At 42.7% G+C, this 17,989-nt stretch overlaps 1 protein-coding gene across 8 annotated transcripts in view; it reads right to left on the bottom strand.

Annotated features, from left to right (window-relative positions):
- The window catches only part of TRIM55 (tripartite motif containing 55), a 72,460-nt gene that overhangs the window by 42,847 nt on the left and 11,624 nt on the right, over positions 1 to 17,989 (bottom strand). For 4 of the 8 annotated variants that reach the window (XR_004229034.1, XR_004229033.1, XR_004229035.1 and 1 more), the window contains exons 1-4: positions 16,710 to 17,292; positions 15,665 to 15,837; positions 8,613 to 8,778; positions 6,629 to 6,724 (exon numbers count right to left, since the gene is read on the bottom strand). Coding sequence is in view for 5 of the 8 variants with exons in the window: in XM_031935869.1 (XP_031791729.1) it covers positions 6,629 to 6,724; positions 8,613 to 8,778; positions 15,665 to 15,837; positions 16,710 to 16,877 (603 nt within the window). In the remaining 3 variants the exon portion in view is untranslated. Of the gene's footprint in view, positions 1 to 6,628; positions 6,725 to 8,612; positions 8,779 to 9,029; positions 9,196 to 15,664; positions 15,838 to 16,709; positions 17,293 to 17,989 lie in introns of those variants that run through there. The other 4 variants (XM_031935870.1, XM_031935871.1, XM_023222384.1 and 1 more) reach the window with 4 other exon arrangements.

The following is a 17,989-nucleotide window of genomic DNA, read 5'->3' as shown; positions in this document are numbered from 1 at the left end:
AGAAAGAAAGAAAGAAAGAAAGAAAGAAAGAAAGAAAGAAAGAAAGAAAGAAAGAAAGAAAGATGACTTCCATCTAGAAATATTCAGCCCTCATGCAAAAGCGTCAATTTTGTTCTGTTCCAAAGAAATAGGTATTTAAGTGGATATTCCACGCTTCTGCTTCATTCAATGTTAAAAAAAAAAAAAAAGACCAAAAAACAAAAAATCCAGTAAAATATGGCTATGCAATCTTTGGGAAACCATTGAACCTCGGGACAGTCATTAGCGTGTTTGTATTTCTACAGTGAAAGATTGAATTGTATAATTGCTAAGGTCCCTTCTGACTCTACAGCTCCAAGACTCTCTAATTTCAGGTAAATGTGAAGACATTTCAGACAGTCACTGGGCTATGACGTGCCTCCCTCTGTTCCTGGCAAGTCTTGTGTCATCGACAGCATTAAGACATACATTACAAGTCCTAGCCCCGAAAGCTCAGCACTAGCTTGTGCATGTGTCACGGCCACAGTAGGAAAAATCCTAAGGCAACAACGACCACTGCTCTTACCATGTAAGGAATACAGCTCTGTGACCAAAATAGAGCTGAAGATAAGCTCTTAGCCCCACCACTTGTCACTGAGCAACTGGCTTGATTAGGCCCATTTGTATCTCCACCACATTCCTCCAACATTCATCGAGACATACTTGTTCGGAGCTATACCTTCATTTGAAATAAGGAACTTCAAAATTCCCTTCATTAAGCAAACAGGATTTCCTCCCACTAATCCTCCAAAAAAGAAAAAGAAAAGCAGCTTGTAGATTAATAATACTGAAAAAAGAACTATACTAAAGGAAGAAGTTCCTTTCAAGAAAATCAAATCCAGCCTTTCATTTATAAAGCTCCAGTTACAAGCACTTGGAGAAGTCCCATGAGTACAGACTAGGATGTCCCTAGAAAGAGGACAGATAAACTAGAGAGACACTATCTTCTGGGCACCCAGACTGGGATTCGGCTCTCCATCAGCCGCCCCTTTTGTGTAGTGCTCAGCAAACAACTCCATTCAGTGGCTGGGGTCTCGGGTCTTCCAAACTCAGGCTCTTTCCTACTACTTTATGTTGCCACTCCATGTTCAAAGGATAATTATGCCATAATTTGAGGGATTTCTAACACTTAATCTTGGGGTTCTTGGCATTTGGGTTTTTCTGGGCTAGGCTAGATCATTTAGAATCTTCTTGAGTAGACATTATGAGGGCTGAGGGCCAGGTGGGCCTGTTCTGAGTGGATCCCCATGGTTAAGCGAAAGCCACTTGTCAGGCTGGGCAGATGTTTATCTCACTCTGGTCTGCTGTGGGTAGTCACCACGTTTCCCAGAAGAGGCTCAGTCTCCCTTGGTTGCCAGTATTTCCTGTTGCCACAAAGCCTCTTTGATAAAGAACGGAAGTCATGTCTAGCTCCATTCATTCTCAACATGTCCCTCTAGAGGAAGTTGCTCAGTCCTGCCATCACAGTTAACTAGGACCTGACAGTCTTCTGACACCATTTAAAACATGCTCCAGAATCGTTAGAGGTTTCAATTGGGTCACATCATCAGAATAAGTGTATGCTTCCAAGCTGACTCTGAGGCTGTTAGGTGACATTTACCAAGACCCTGGCATGTACCTCTTATTTCCACTTCGTCATCATGACAATGCTGTGAAGAAGATATTATCATTCCCACTGTAACACTGAGGAAACCGAGGGGCAGGAAGCTTAAGTAATGTGCCCAATGTCATGTAATTAAGCAACAGAGCTAAAACTCAAACTCTGAAATCTGTTCTTTTAAACATATGCTATATTGACTTTACGATTCTGGCAAGCTATTTAGACAATTTTAATTACATTCATACTTCATATTTGTAAAGGCATGGGCAATGTCTCAGAGATGAGAAAAGGTCATTTGGGGTAAAATCACTGCTTTGGAAACACAATGAATTTGTTCTCACTGCACAATCATTGGAGGGTTTTATTCAAGTTGTCCTTTTTCAGAGATTGAAAATGCTCAATATCAAATATTTATTATTCAACTTGGAACAATTTTCCCTAGACAGGCCATACAAAACAGGGATGTTTCTAGGCCTACCAGCCTGCCTTTGGGAGGGCTAGTATTAATAGCCTGTGCCCTTAAGTATCCAGTGACATAGGATAAGTGCCATTGGTAAAGTTTACAAGAGGTAGATTATGTTCTCTAGGGATGAGGAGTGAAACTCAAGCATGTTTTCCTGGAAGCAGAGAGCACCCCATGGACATTTCCACTGCCTGTAGGCAGCCCCCCATCCAGTTCCTTCCTGTTCAGAACATCTCCAGGCCTAGAAAGGCAAGTGAATATTCACATCATGCTGGGCTCATAGAACAGCCCAGAAGCCCTCCATCAACCGGCAGTCCAGAGTTCAGGGACCGTCTTAGGCCAAGCCACTCTCAAGAAGCAGAGGTAAAAAGACTCATGGCTCCTTCACTCACCGTCAGCCCACAGCACGGAAGGAAAGTGCCGCTCCCCCTTTCAGACCACCCTTTTGCAACTATAGTCATTCTCAAATCCTTCTTCATTATCACTGTAAATTCATGTTAACTGCAGACATTATTCTTAAATGATAACAAGGAGTCCACAATGTAATTTACTCTAAGCTCAGCATTGCTCCAGGGCGGGTCCTGGGACAAGTGCCTCCCCAGCCCAGTCCTGTGCAATATTACATGATTAGGACAACATTAGACATGTGCAAGGAAGGCACTGCCACCAAAGGGCTCTGGGGCAGGTGTCAGGGCCCCAGGCGGGGAGAGGCTGTGTAATTATGAAAGGACAATACCCACCCCAGGGACTACTTCATTTCCATCCCTAAGGAGATCTTCACCAATCAGAAAACAGAATTCTTTAACAACAGCTCCCCACCCCCTGGCCAGGAACTACTCATAGCTTCTCAGAAAATGTTTCTGGGCAGGTGGTGAGTAAAGCCAGAAAGGGAAATGAACTCCGGGCAGAACAGGAGACACAAGAGCTCTGTGGCCCAGACCCCGGTAGAGAATCCACCCAGCTCTCAAGCTAGGACCATTTCACTGCAAGCCGAGGACCTGGTTTGCTCCATGTTGTCCTGCCTTGCAGGCTGGCAAGAAGCTGAGCCTCTGGGCTTTGCCCACTGATATGGAACCGGCTCTGGGAGATCACTCCAGCAATGACAGATGCGTAGGGTGGCCATCTGGAAGCGTCCCTGTCCTCAGGGACACTTCAAACGAAGGCTAATGTGTCAAGTGAGAATCATAAAGTCGGAGACCTCCATGGGGCTTTGAGACAGTCTTTACATCTCCAGATGAGACACCTTAACTGATCTGAAAGAACTATGCTCATGTGAGTCATATTCACTCATTCTTTATTTTGCTGATTAGTAAAAATGTCAGACTCACTTTATAAAAATGTGAATACAGGAATATAAAAGGGAGGCACTGAAAATCACCTGCAGTCCCACTATTCACAGGCCTTAAGCTTTTGATGTTTTTCATTCCTGATTTCTCCACATGAATGTATAGAAGGTTATATGCAAATATCCACAGTCACGTGTTGTTTAACTATGGAGTATGTTCTGAGAAGTGCATCCTTAGGCAGTTACATTGTGTGAGCATCACAGAATGTACTTACACAAACTCACATGGCAGAGCCTACTGCCCACTTAGGTTGTATGGCACTATCTATTGGTCCTAGGCCACAAACCTGTACAGCATGTTACAGTACTGAATACCACGGGCAAATGTAATACATGGTATTTGTGCATCTAAGCATATCTAAACATATAAAGGTACAGTAAAAATATGATAAAATATGATATTATAATCTTACGAGACCTCCATCATATATGCAGTTCATCACTGACCAAAATATTACATGGTGCACGACTATACTTTCTATACTGTTATATATGAATATACGTCCTAAACAACAAATAAAACTGTATACTTGCTATGTTTTTTCATCTTATAAAAACAGGTATGAAATAAATGAAAGAAATGAAATAAGCAGATAAAAAGATGGACTTTTAAGACTCCTGACAATTTGCAGCCTCATCGTAAAGTCCTGCAGAGAGTGATTACATACCCTCCCCTAGCCACCTGTGAAAATGCTTATTAGAAAAGTGTGTCATGTTCAATGAATGGTATTGCCAATAAGAATGGGGGTAATGATCCTGCCCTTCCCTGCCAGGCATTCTTCCTGACATCTGCACTAATCCCTACTGCTGATTTAACTTCAAACCTGTTCTTGTCATTTCGGTGAATAAAAACAGCACTTCCTACCGCACCCCTGACTGGCGTCTATGAAGAAAATCTGTTGTCAAATCTCTACGGCCCACTTGGTGTCCTCTGATGCTGGCTAAAGGGAGCCCCAATCATTTGCATTTGCTCAAGAATCAAATTGCTCAAGGCCCAGATGGACCCCTCCAGGGCTCTGCTCCTGTGCGTCCTCCAGCTTCTCCATCCCAGACAGAAAGCCTGTTCCTTCCAACAGACATCTCCAATAAAGCCTTGAGATCACCTCGCTCACCCACAAGCAACATGCCCCTATTTATAAACTCAAGACTCAGGTTGGTACTACCTGGAGTGCTGATTCACGGTATTATAACTGAATTGTATTTTGCCTTTATTGTAAATAAGTGCAAAGAAAAAAGTTTGTACTGTCTGTTTCCGAATCTCTTTTGGCTCCTCACCAAGAGAAAACTTTCCTCCTATAAATGGATCCCAGACTGATCATGGATCTTTTCAGGAATATGAGTGTGGAGAAGAAATGAGATTGATTTTAATAATGTGCAAATTTAAAATAAGTATAGCTAATGTTCTAAAGCCCTCATTTAGAAAATGACCTTTAGCTTTCAACAGAATTTGCCTTTCTCATGATAAAATAGTAAGAATAGTATTTATTGGACACTCACCACACGCCGGGCACTGTGCTAAGCATTTTGCTTCTGCTTATTTAATTATTCATAGCAACTCTATAAGGTAGGTACCATGATTGCCCCATTTTTACAGAGGAGAAAACTGAGGAACTGAACCTCCTTGTAGCAACACATATGGATCTTAAAAACATAATGCTGGTGGCTCATGCCTGTGATCCCAGCACTTTGGGAGGCCGAGGTGGGCAGATCAGGAGGTCAGGAGTTTGAGACCAGCCTGGCCAACAGAATGAAACCCCGCCTCTACTAAAAATACAAAAAATTAGCTGGGCATGGTGGTGGGAGCCTGTAATCCCAGCTACTCAGGAAGCTGAGGCAGGAAAATTGCTTGAACCCGGGAGGCAGAGAGGTAGCAGTGAGCCGAGATCACGTCATTGCACTCCAGCCTGGATGACAGTGTGAGACTCCATCCCAAAAAACAAACAAAAACCCCAAAAACATAAGGTTTGGTTTTTTAAAAAGAAGCAGAATGAAAAATACCACATAATACCATTTATAAAGTTTTTTAAAAAGTAAGAAGCAGAATGGAAAATACCGCACAATACCATTTATAAAATTAAAAGACATGCATATAACACAATACATATTTTATAAGAATACAAACAGAACATCAAACGCGTTAGAGTGGTGATCTATGGGGAGGAGAACAAGAGTGGGAAATGAGGATAATGGGAAATAAATAGATAACAAGAGAGGCTTGTGCCCAGCAATGAGAACTATATGCCATGAACTGAGCAGCATCATACCTCCACCCTCTGCACAGAGGTCCAACTACAAAAACAATGACCCCAAAGCTTAGAGCAGGGAAATTGTAATGGACTGCTCCGGGTTACAGAGCCAGGGCCTGGACTTGAACCCAGGTATCTTGCACCTGCCCCAGAGCAACATGGCTGTAACTAGTCAGTGAATTTTCAATTCCTGAAAAGATATCTGCCACATAGCTAACTCTCTTTAGGCTTCCACACTTTAAAAGCCTCCAGTAATGACATACTTTATATTTGATCTTGAGGGACAAGTAGATTTGCTCTACTTACTATACGGCAAGCACATATATGAGCTAAACAACCAGCCACTCATCTGTTCATTCAGCAAGTTTTGTTTTTTGTTTTTTGTTTTTGAGTGTTGATTATGTGCCAGGCATTGGGCCAGCCAGAGGGCAAGTGGTGATGAATGAGCCTGAACTCTGGCCTCCACAAGCTCACAGCCCCCGAGCCATTCTCTAACTACAGCTAGGCAGATCTTTCTCCTCCTGACAACCACTTCCCAGTATTGCTGTGAGAGTGGAGCAGTGCAGCTCAGACCTGCCTATGACTGTCTAAAGCACCGATGAGCATTTCCTAAGACAGTTTGGATTTCCACCAAGAAAGTTTGCTGTAACAGCAACAACACTGATTTCCATGATGGGGGATTTATTTTTCTTGTAACTAATCTTTCAAAAGGAAGAAAGAACAACACATGCAACAATAGCCCTAGTAATTGTGGTAACATCTGGCTCAGTGACTCATGTGGTAATGTCTCTTTTTGTGCTGGAGGTGAATATTTCAGAGACATATCAGGAAGGAGGCCATTCTAGAAGCAAAGAATGAAAGGTCAGAACAGGGATGTCTAGTGTGGCACTGAGGAAGCCACAAACCCCCGGGGATTGCAGGCTTGGTTGAGACCCTGTGAGAATCACCTGACTCACCTCGATAGTTTTGCAGGTGTCTTCCAGCTGGCTGATCACTCCCTGGACTCGATCGTTGCTGCCCACGAGGATGGCGATGCCATCGCTGAGCTCAGACTAATGAAGAGAAAACATGAACCCAGTATCTTAGGGATTTCCTAGTCACCCCAACTGTGAACTGGTCATAATATTGTCTTTACAGGTTCTTAATTTAGGATACATGCAATCCCTAAGGAGTAACAGGGAGGCCTGTGGACCTCCTGATATTGCAAGCAAACTTTTGTGTATGAATACGTTTGTGCAGGGAGAGGTTTCACAGTTTTCATCACATTCTTAATATTGAGATCAATATGTTCAAGCTAAAGAACTGTAAGTATTGTTTATAAATGACATGGAGACAAATACACGACTTCAGGGACCTAAATGGAATTATTTACCTAGTGGAACTAAGGGTCAATTTTACTTGGGAAATGTGTATAGTAAATACCCATTTATTCAACATACACTTATTATGGGCATAAGAATGTAGTGTATACAGGCACAAACACACATTAGACTAAGTCATTACAAACTTCACACTGAAACAAAGAACTGGTTCTAGGAGAGAAATGTCAACTTTGAAATTCCTTTGCTCTTTTGACTTAGCAAGAGATTCTACTGTTCCTATTTACCCCCTTCCCAAGGCTGGCTGATGGAGCCACTGGGAGCACTGGATGGGCACTTGGGAGACACATGTACTTGGTCCAGCTCTACCCCCAACTTCTCTGAGATGTTGGGCAAAACATATATTCAATTTCTGCCTAATTTTCTCACATTTAGAAGGAGAAGATTGGACCAGAACAGTGATTATAAAATATTTTAAAGCTGCAGAACCTTCTTCAAATGAAAGCTAATATGGCGGTGAAGCTACTTTGGCCAAACAGGAGCAAGGGTGAGGGTCCCACCAGTCTGTCCTTCTGTCCATCTCACATGAGTCTATGGGCTGTGAAGGAAGGACTGTGAAACAGCTACCATCCAGTTCTATCATGCTATGACTTTGGAGGAGGTGGGCAGAACAGAAGGGGGAATAAATTGTAACTGGATTGAAAAGTAAACAAATGTTGTGGATAATTTGCAAAATCTGGCTTTAGCACTTAGAGGCCACTAGTTGTAGTTGCTGTTGCCCAAGAGTTTTACTTCCAGATTTGATTCCAGTGCTGATCTTCACAGTAAAACACTGATCAAATGTGGAACTGATGATTCTAAATGAAAGAAACCGAGAAGTGGAACTGCTCAAATTCTCAGTGCCTGGAGTGGCTACACCTATTGGAGTACCCAACTCTGCTTTTATCTGCACCAAATGGATAAATTCTGACCTGCTCGTGCATGAAACCATGTTGGCAGGTTGGTAAAGTGTAGAGGGGGCTATGGCTGAGGCCCTGGGGTCAGGGGAATGCACCACACTCAGAGGGGTCTTTAAGCAACTGGCCCCGTTGACAGGAGGGCCAGCACAAGTCTGTGTTTTAAAGCTGTTCTGTAACTGTATGTCATTAGTGTAACCCTCCCTCACTAAGAGTGCAAGAGAAAAGGCATTGAGGAGGACCAAAGAAACCTTTCATGGGTGGATGAAGAAAAGCATTCTGTGATTAGGGTAAAAAGCTGTCCTTTTCTTATCTGTAGTCTAAACTTCACATAATATTGAGCATTTTGAGCTTTTGCTGGGTCCCCTAACATTGCTCATCTTCAGCAACCTCCAAAGGTCACAAAAACAGGGATCCTGCCCTTCTGTGCCCCTTCCTGAACCTGGGCACCCCTGCCCTGTCTCGACTTTCCCCCCACCGTCCAGGGAATTTGGTGTGTGCCTCGTGCACAACTGTGCACACATCTTCCTGCAGACGTGTGTGCCCCCAGTGTCCCTTGGCCCTGTGTGGCTTGGGTTGCCTCCTCCACCAGAGGAGGCCACTCACACTGGCCCCAGCAAGGCCCTGACGTGTGGGGATGGGGAGGGAGGGAGCAGCTCTGTTACCTTCTGTCTCTGGAACACATGAGTGAGGGGAGCCACCTGGCAGTCCTTGTGTGCACCGAACACCTTGCACAGAGAGCAGGTGGGCACTTCGCAGCTCAGACAGTAGATGTTGATGCGCTCCTCTTCATGCTCCTCGCACATGGGCTGGTCGGACTTCTTTTCTGGCCTGGGAGGAAGTAGGCAGATAAATGTCCATCAGCTCTCACTGGGCCAGAGCAGAGACTGTTGCTCTGCCTTGCAAATTCCTTCTAGTCCCTGTATGCCCAGCAACTCTATTCCAGAAGACCCCCAGGGGCCCTTTTACGGGCTCAGAGTTCACCAAATTCAACTTCCCTGCAGGTGTAGCAGGGGAGTGCTGGCAAATCTCTAACAACTTGCTTGGGGTAGGGACAGAGACGTGGAGACCCTGATTTGTACCATTTGCCCATTTCCATGGTGTATTTCCACATGGCCGATTTTAAGTTATTTAAGGTTTAAGAATCTGCTAGTGAAATTCCTGAAAGTTGAACATCGGACCCTGGTGAGCCGTCAGGAATGTGGTCCAGCACTGTGTCCACACGCTCACGAGTTTCTCAAGGGACACTTTCCCATTATGGACCAAGAACAGGAAGTGTTGATGAACTAAAAGTCAAGTTTGCACAAGTTTTGGGAGGAGCTAGGTCACACCCCTCCAGCCTCTGGCCCCAGGAAACACCCTTTTCACTTGAAGGAGTGAGGATAGGCGTGGCTCACATGGAACCTAAATCTTCTGATTATTAATTCAAGTACTGGTTGGATGCAACTGTGTATGAGAGGCAAGTGTGGGTGTACCTCCTTATATAAACCCCAGGAATTCTGATATATCCTATCTAATGACTGAGGCTGCTAATGGTTTTCAGAAGTATTAAAAAAATTCAAATCGAAATCCAGAAGCTTTCTTCAAATTTCGAAACACATAGTTATTTAGCAACATCTTAGATTTGGGACTACATTTTTTTTTTTTTGTTGCTATACAGATCCAATTTTAAAAAACTACAGGTTTTTATGAGCCATGAAATCAATTTAGGGAGCTATGATCCGCATTGTTAAAATAAAAATAGAAAGGAATAGCAAATACTGTGAATTACATGTAGTAAGAAAAAGTATAGCTATTCGAAACTTTTGTTTCAGGTGTACATGTGTATATATGTGACTGAAACAAAAGTATATGTGTGTTTGTATGTGTGTTTGCGTATGTGTGTATATATGTATGTACGTATGTATGTGTGTGTATATATATATCCATCCATATGTAATATAGTAATAAAAAAAATTTTACATATGTAAGTGATTACAATGTAAAATGCACTTCCTACTGTGAATCATGAATACAGGTGTTGAAACCCATTGTTTCTGATGTGTGGTATCTTGTAGCTGCAGCCCCAGAACTCAGAGAAAGGCAGAGAACATGCTGATGTACCTCTGTAAGACACTAATGTTCCTCTGTAAGTTGCTAGGTGGATGTCAAGTACTTGAGATTAGGACAAACATGGGAGAATCCCTGGGTCTCATAAGAAAATTGCACGGACTTCCAGTTTCAAAATATTAGAATCTGATTGTTGCAAAAGGAATTTCTGTCTAGTTTTGCAGCAATATGCTTTCCTTGAAGTCTATGACCTTCTGATTTGACCACATATTTGGAACTCAAATAAGGAAAGTCAACTCCACAATTGAGAAAATTGTTCCCCTCTCAGGTCTGTCTGTTTCCTCCACTAGAAAATCAGCTCCATGAGGGCAGGGGCCATGATGAGTCTTCTTTTTTGCTGCATCTCCAGTACTTGGAACAGTGCCTCGCACAGAGGCAGTGGCTCCGTAAATATTTGTTGCACAAATGAGTGAGACAACGCAAGGGAATTTGACCTATTAATGGAGAGTATTCTCTGTGCTCTAGTGTAACACCACCCAGCTGGAGAAGGCATGGCAAATATGGGGAAAGCCTGTGATCACCTGGCATTCCTGAGTGGCAAAGGAAGAGACTAGACAACTTCCTGATTACTCCTTTAATAAATGACAGTGCCCTCTGGGGTTTGGACTGGCAAGTTGGTCTCTGCCTGGTCAAAGATATCTTCCCCTCTAAATCCTTCCCTCCTAGGTATCTCCACCTTATTATTAACGTGGGTTAAGCAAGAGTGGGCAGCCTGGGTCCCACATGCTGTTCCGATATCAATAACTGTGACCAGAGATAGTGTCACAGAACACGGGTCTATGCAGTATATGCAAATATTGAAAATGTGAAAACAGCCATAGGGCTCTACATTTAGTTTTGTTTGTGATTCAATTTATTTATTTATTTTTTTCATGGTGCTGTATACACTGATTTCTCGTATTCCTCATTGGGTTTTTCCTATTTAGGTTGTAGCCCAGCCCCAGAGGCATTGCACACGATTTGTGTGTTAGGCACCCTGAACAGTGTCTGGCACATAGCACACCCACTCATAGATGAGCGTATAATGAGACCTCTGTACAACTTAAAACATGTAACAGACTTGGGACAGATTTGGCATGTAAAAAAAAGACATAAATACATTTTTATGAGGTGAGAGCAGCCAAGCTCACAGCTGTGGTCAGGGCCCAATGCTAAATGTTGGCTGTGGCCCCTCGCCGTTCAGTGTAGGCTGGACTAAGGAGTCTGTAGCCTGCTGTCTCTGGTCTCTGAGGTTCCTGAGGCCACCCTAAAGTTTCCTGAGGAGTGGGCATCTGGTCTTGGTGAGGCAATTCAAGTAGTAACTTTGTAGTCAAACTGATTTTTTTTTGAGATGGAGTTTTGCTCTTGTCGCCCAGGCTGGAGTGCAATGGCTCAATCTCAGCTCACTGCAACCTCCACCTCCCGGGTTCAAGTGATTCTCTTGCCTCAGTCTCCCAAATTGCTGGGATAACAGGCATCTGCCACTGCACCCGGCTAATTTTTCTTGTATTTAGTAGAGATGGGGTTTCACCATGTTGGTCAGGCTGGTCTCGAACTCCTGACCTCAGGTGATCTGCCCAACTCAACCTCCCAAAGTGCTACGATTACAGCTGTGAGCCACCGCGCCCAGCCAAACTGATCTTAAAGCTTCATTCCAGCTCAGCTTCTCCATGTAGTGGCTGTGTGGCCTTGGACAAGTTACTTAACCTCTTTTGGTCTCAGTTTTTACTCGTATCAAAAATCAGATTAGGGGTCTTCTAATTAAATGTGGCAGAATGAACACAAGCACGTATTTATTTATGTATTTATATATGTGTGTATGTATTTATTCTGCTGACATCCCAGTGAAATGAAGATAAGGAAATAAAAGAGCATAAATTAATAAGGACAAAAAGTGAGCATGGATGACAGCAGATGAGAGATGTCAACCAAATGTTGGAAATTAGGAACATCTGGATGAAGGGACATGACCTACTTGAGTTGCATCTTAGTTCTGTTACGTTCCTGCAGTGAGAAGCTTACAATAAGCAAGCTAACTTGAGCTATGGAACCCTGGAAAGGCTCTGGAACTGCAGGAGCCAGGAGTCCTGAAGGCGGAAGTAGGCAGTGACGGAGTGGGAGAGGTTGAAAAGAGGAGGACTTTGTGCACATTTCAAGAGATTACTTGAGGATGTGCTCCATAGAAACAAGAGAGTAAGCCACCAAACAAGGAGACCTGGAATCCAGGAAGCAAGGGGTTCAACCCAGGGGAGAGTAAAAGAATTCCCCAGTAGAGGGTAAAGCCTAGCCATGTGAGGGCTCAGTCCTAATCGTCTACAGCCGAAAGTCAATAGGAAATGTCTAAAATTGAAAAGTCAAAGAATAGGAGCATACCAGTAGTATGCACATGTCATTGGTGATAAATAGCAGAAAAACAGCTAAAATAATTAAAAGTGGTTGACTCTGGTGAATGAGGCTTGGGGGTAAAGAGAGAATAGGGTGGAGATAGCATTTCTCTTTAGAGGCCTCATATACTGAATTTTAAAAAGTGTGTATGTTAGTTACTTTAAGACACTAAACACTTTAATAGGATAGCAGTAATTATAATAATCAACACCTCACAAGATTATTGTGAGAATTAAAGAATTTCATATGGGCCAGGCGCGGTGGCTCACGCCTGTAATCCCAGCACTTTGGGAGGCCAAGGTGGGCAGATCACGAGGTCAGCAGATCCAGACCATCCTGGCTAACACCGTGAAACCCCGTCTCTACTAAAAAAAAGAAAAAAATACAAAAAATTAGCCGGGCTTGGTGGTGGGCACCTGGAGTCCCAGCTACTGGGGAGGCTGAGGCAGGAGAAGGGCGTGAACCTGGGCGGCAGAGCTTGCAGTGAGTGGAGATCATGCCACTGCACTCCAGCTTGGGCGACAGAGCAAGACTCCGTCTCAAAAAAAAAAAAAAAAGAATTGCACACGATTCATGTGTTAGGCACCCTGAATAGTGTCTGGCACATAGCACATAGTAGTTTTACTTGTTATAGTTTAAAGTTAATTATTATTACATTAATTATTAATATTAGCCAAAATAGTATCTTCTCTTACCGTCTCTCACTCCCAACTGTGGCTAGTCTGGCACCATGCAGAATTCTGGATAAGAATGCTAGGTTTTGGCTGGGCACAGTGGCTCATGCCTGTAATCCTAGCACTTTGGGAGGCCGAGGCGGGAGGATCCTCCAGGTCAGGAGATCGAGACCATCCTGGCTAACACAGTGAAACCCCATCTCTACTAAAAATACAAAAAAATTAGCCGGGCCTGGTGGCAGGGGCCTGTAGTCCCGGCTACTTGGGAGGCTGAGGCAGGAGAATGGCATCAACCCGGGAGGCGGAGCTTGCAGTGAGCCAAGATTGCGCCACTGCACTCCAGCCTGGGCAACAGAGCGAGACTCCATCTCAAAAAAATAAAATAAAATAAAATAAAAAAAGAATGCTAGGTTTGGTGGAGACTTACAGTCTCCAGCCTTTCTGGAGGAGGTCAGAGTTGACCAATAACATCCCAGTCTGTGACTGGTCACCCCTCCACCCCCTTCCAATGGCCACAGCTGAACTCTTCTCATTCTGTGTATCCAAGGTCATTCCAGGGTTACCTAATGTACCCTGAGGCTCAAGGTTCTGGTCTAGTAAGGCTGCCTGCCCCCAGGGGACACTTGTGTTTCTTCCCAGACATATGGCCAAGTGCTCTGTGCGACTTGTGGTTCTGCTACCAAGTAAAATTGTCCCACAAGCAAGTCTCAAGTTCAAGAAAAAACAGCATAACAAAATCACAGAAAATCACAAAGGCATCCCTAGTCCACTCAACTATGAGCTTTATTGTTGGAAATTTCGTTCATTGCTTTTGTGCAATTTACTTCCCAGCCCTTGGTACTATTTTTGGCAGCTGCACCAAGCCAACTTCATAGTTAAGGTGAAGATGTGTTTTGTAGTTTTACTAATACTGCAAGTTTTAACATCTCTTCTCTGGATTTCATAACAAGTATTGCTATTTTTTCATGTCTCAAATTCCCACTGTGACAAGTAACAAAACATAAATTTATTGCAGTAAATAGAACATGTAAGAATATTTGTGGTGTTGCTTAATCAGCTGGGATTTATGGGGCAACTATTTTGTGCAAGGCACTGTACTAGCTCTGAAATTTGTTATGTAAGAATATTTGTGGTATTGCTTAATCAGCTGGGTTTTATGGAGCAACTATTCTGTGCAAGGCACTGGACTAGCACTGAAACTCTTGTTAATATAAACTCTCTTAATATTAGGTTGGTGGAAAAGTAATTGCTGTTTTGGCCATGAAAAGTAATTGCAAAAATCGCAATTTTGCATCAATCTCATAATTAATTGGTTTTTAATTGATTGGTTAAGTTTTTAAGAGACAGTGTGTATTTGTATTTTAAAGTAGTGAAATACAATGAGATCAAATCTGTAAAGTAACAGCAACAGCAATAGTACTTTTGTTCTTGTCAAGAGACTTTGGAAGCAAGGGAAACAGCCAGCTGCAATCTCTGCAATATGTCATCAGCAATTCTTCCCCAAACCCATCTAGATCCTGGTACTATCTAATTTAGTTTTGGATCTTTGCGGAAATTAATAGCTATAATAATTATAATAATTATGTTAGATTTATAGAACAGCTTTCCTTCCAAGAGCACAAGCCCCTTAGAGCTCTGCAGATGTTCCATAAATACATGTCCCCTAATGGAATCACAATGAGGCCACTTCTAGATGGTCTCAATATTGCTATCAAGCTTTGTGGACTGGACTGACCTGTGCACAATTGAAAAGGGGCTCTTCACATCGTGCCTTCTAGGAATAAGCTTCCCACAGAGTTGTATCTAGGAAAGGAATTCTATAGCCAATGTGGTTTGGTGAATAAGAAGCCTTTTTTGTTATTTTTTTAAATGAATGGATGATATATAATGCTATCACAATGCTATTCGCAATCAACAAGTGAATGCTGACTATGCAGTAAATACAGTATAAGGAATAGGGAAACATAACCTGAATTTCATTTTTTTTTCCTCACGTCTCTGAACTTTAAGTCCCTAAAGGCCAGGGTTTTGCCTTGCTTTGTGACTTCCCTTAAATACAGTGACAACCTATGTTAGAAGATTTTGTTTTTATTATTACCATCCAAACAATCTTAAGGCAAGACTGTCTGAATTAGGAACTGGGCTATTTTGGAAGATACCATTTCTATTAATTTTCTATTAAGTTTTCACTAGATTTTTTTAATTTGCTTTGTAGAGATCTGAAGCTACAAAGGACCTGTGAAGTGCAAAAATGTGTAAAATGGATGTAATACCAGGATTTAAGGTGTAAGGGGACAGCAGTATGTCTCTTTCAACATCCCCATCTGGAATGGATTAGTGTTAATGAGTCACTTAATTCTTAAATTGATACAAAAGCATGGGCACCAACTCCCCTGTCTCATGCTGTGAGCAACTCTCAGTCTCACTGGGAAGGACTGACTTGGAAAACCATTTTTCCATAAAACAGTCTGTGATTGATAAACAAGCATTCATGTAGCAACCCATTAAACCAAACAAACAAAAACAAGTTTCAGATGGCCTTGACACATGGAAGAGTGGAAGAGTGTTACCTGGTGGACTCCTGCTTGTAGATGTCAATGATATTTTCCACCAGCAGGTTCCTCTGAAGTCCATATACCCCATGTCTATCCAAAACCACTTCATGTCTACAGGATGGGCAGCGGAATCGGCCCCCTGATGCCATGGTGGTGCCTCCTCTTGTGGGCAAATACGGGTTAGAGGCCTGTTCTTGCCAAGTAAGAAAAAAGGAATTGGGTAATGCCACAAGTAGCTTCTCTGAGACTTATTTTCACTCTCTGCTACTACAAACAACATGAACTTCTACTTTAAGCTTGCCATAAGATCATCCCTCAGGGCTCTCTCAGCAAGTGGTCCTGAAACACAGGGTCAGACCTTATCCACAGTCATATGCGAACATACCACTGTCTACGTAAGATATTTTTCCATTCAACATTTTCAGAACCAAAAGTTCCAGCCAGAAACTCCACATTAAAGTCTTCAGCAATTACTTATTTATAGTTTTGAAACACATTAAATGGTTTGATTTTTAAAATATATGATTCTTAGTATTAAAATAAAACTAGATTTGGGAGTAAAGAGGACACAAACCAAATCATTAAAAGAAACATGATTTTCTTGAAAGTTAATGCAACTTTATAAAGTTTTGTTTGTTTGTTTGTTTGTTTTTCTTTTTTTGAGACAGTCTCACTCTGTTGCCCAGGCTGGAGTGCAATGGCACAATCTCGGCTCACTGCAACCTCCACCTCCTGGGTTCAAGCAATTCTCCTGCCTCAGCCTCCCAAGTACCTGAGATTATAGGTGCCCGCCACCATGCCCAGCTAATTTTTTTTTTTTTTTTGTATTTTTAGTGGAGATGGAGTTTCACCATGTTAGCCAGCCTGGTCTCGAATGCCTGACCTCAGGTCATCCACTGGCCTTGGCTTCCCAAAGTGCTGGAATTACAGGTATGAGCCACTGCGCCCGGCAATCTTATAAAGTTTTTTAAAGGATTTCACCTCAATGTTAAGCACTTGATTCCAAGAGAAGGGAATCTTTTCCACCCCCTCCCCCCAACCAAATTCCAAACAAACCTACCTGGAAAATATCACTGGCACATTTCCTACACAGGTTGTGCTGACAGGGAAGAATGACCACAGGTTTCGTGAACATCTCTAAGCAGATGGGACAGATGAGTTGCTTCTCTAAGTTATCCATGGTCTGCTGCTCTTTGGAAAAAGACTTGTAATTCAGAGATGCGCTCATCTCCTCGCCGTCCCCAAGTGTGCTGCCAGGGAAGGGTGCTGCAAGTGACTCCAGCAAGTGTTTCCTGGATATTATTCCAGGGATTGTGTGATCAAGTGTCCTTTACGTTTCTCTCGGTGGAGGACATTGTTTCAGGCCCTGGTTTGGAGTGGGTGCCGGAGCTGTTTTTAGCAACCTGCAGTCACGTGATGTGGGCTGACTTGTCCATATAAGCCAGTGACAGGAGGATGGATCCTGACAGGTGACAAGCAGGAGTCAACATTCTTGCCCCAGGGAGTGAAGAGAGTGGGTGGGAAGGAGGATTACAAACCCCATTTAGACAGGGTTGTGAAGAGAAGGAGGTCAAAGCTGACAGTTGTCAACAACAAATGCAAATGTGCATGCCTAGCCACTGAACCATGCCCTCTGTGAACACTCACTGAGAATTTGGCGACAGTTTCTCCAGGAAGGGGCAGAACGTAGCACAGAGTCTGACTGTGTGACTAATGCCAGCCCTGTCTTGAGAGTGTAGGAACTGAGTCACCGAAAGTAGCCTAATGGAGCCTTCTTAGGTGAAAATGAACAAAACATGTCTTGAAAATTGTTATCCTGGCTTCACAAGGGCAATCATCAAAAAGGCTTTCTTAATGTTAAGTATTTCACCTTTGTCAGCTGGGGTTGTGGTCTTTGAAAAATTACAATTTAAAAGCTAAATTCAAATCTTCACCATAAAGGTATCTACCTAATAAATGAATAAATACATGCATAAATAAAAATTCAAAACCAGTGAATGATCTAATTATTTGAGAAAAAAGTTATATGATAAAACAACTCTAGTATGCTGTTTGTTCTTCCGCATTGCTTTCCTCTTCATTGGCCCTCTTTCATCCTATACTGCCCCACCTCCTACACACACCCAAAAACACAAAGCAAATCTGATGGTCTTTTACTGATTATTTAAATTCTTAAATTATATAATACCTTGCAACAATAATCAGTAATGTGGTAGCAACTGGCAGGGGCCTGGGGGTGGCAAATCTATTATTTCATTTTGTCATCCCTTGGAGGACAGTTACCAGTGCCATTGACAAGTGAAGTATAAATGGAGTCCTATTTCCATACCTGCATTTCAT

Source organism: Piliocolobus tephrosceles, chromosome 7 (assembly GCF_002776525.5).
Source record: "Piliocolobus tephrosceles isolate RC106 chromosome 7, ASM277652v3, whole genome shotgun sequence".
Lineage (NCBI taxonomy): Eukaryota > Metazoa > Chordata > Mammalia > Primates > Cercopithecidae > Piliocolobus > Piliocolobus tephrosceles.
The sequence above is the reverse complement of the archived record's forward strand: the minus strand, read 5'-3'. Positions and strand labels throughout refer to the sequence as shown.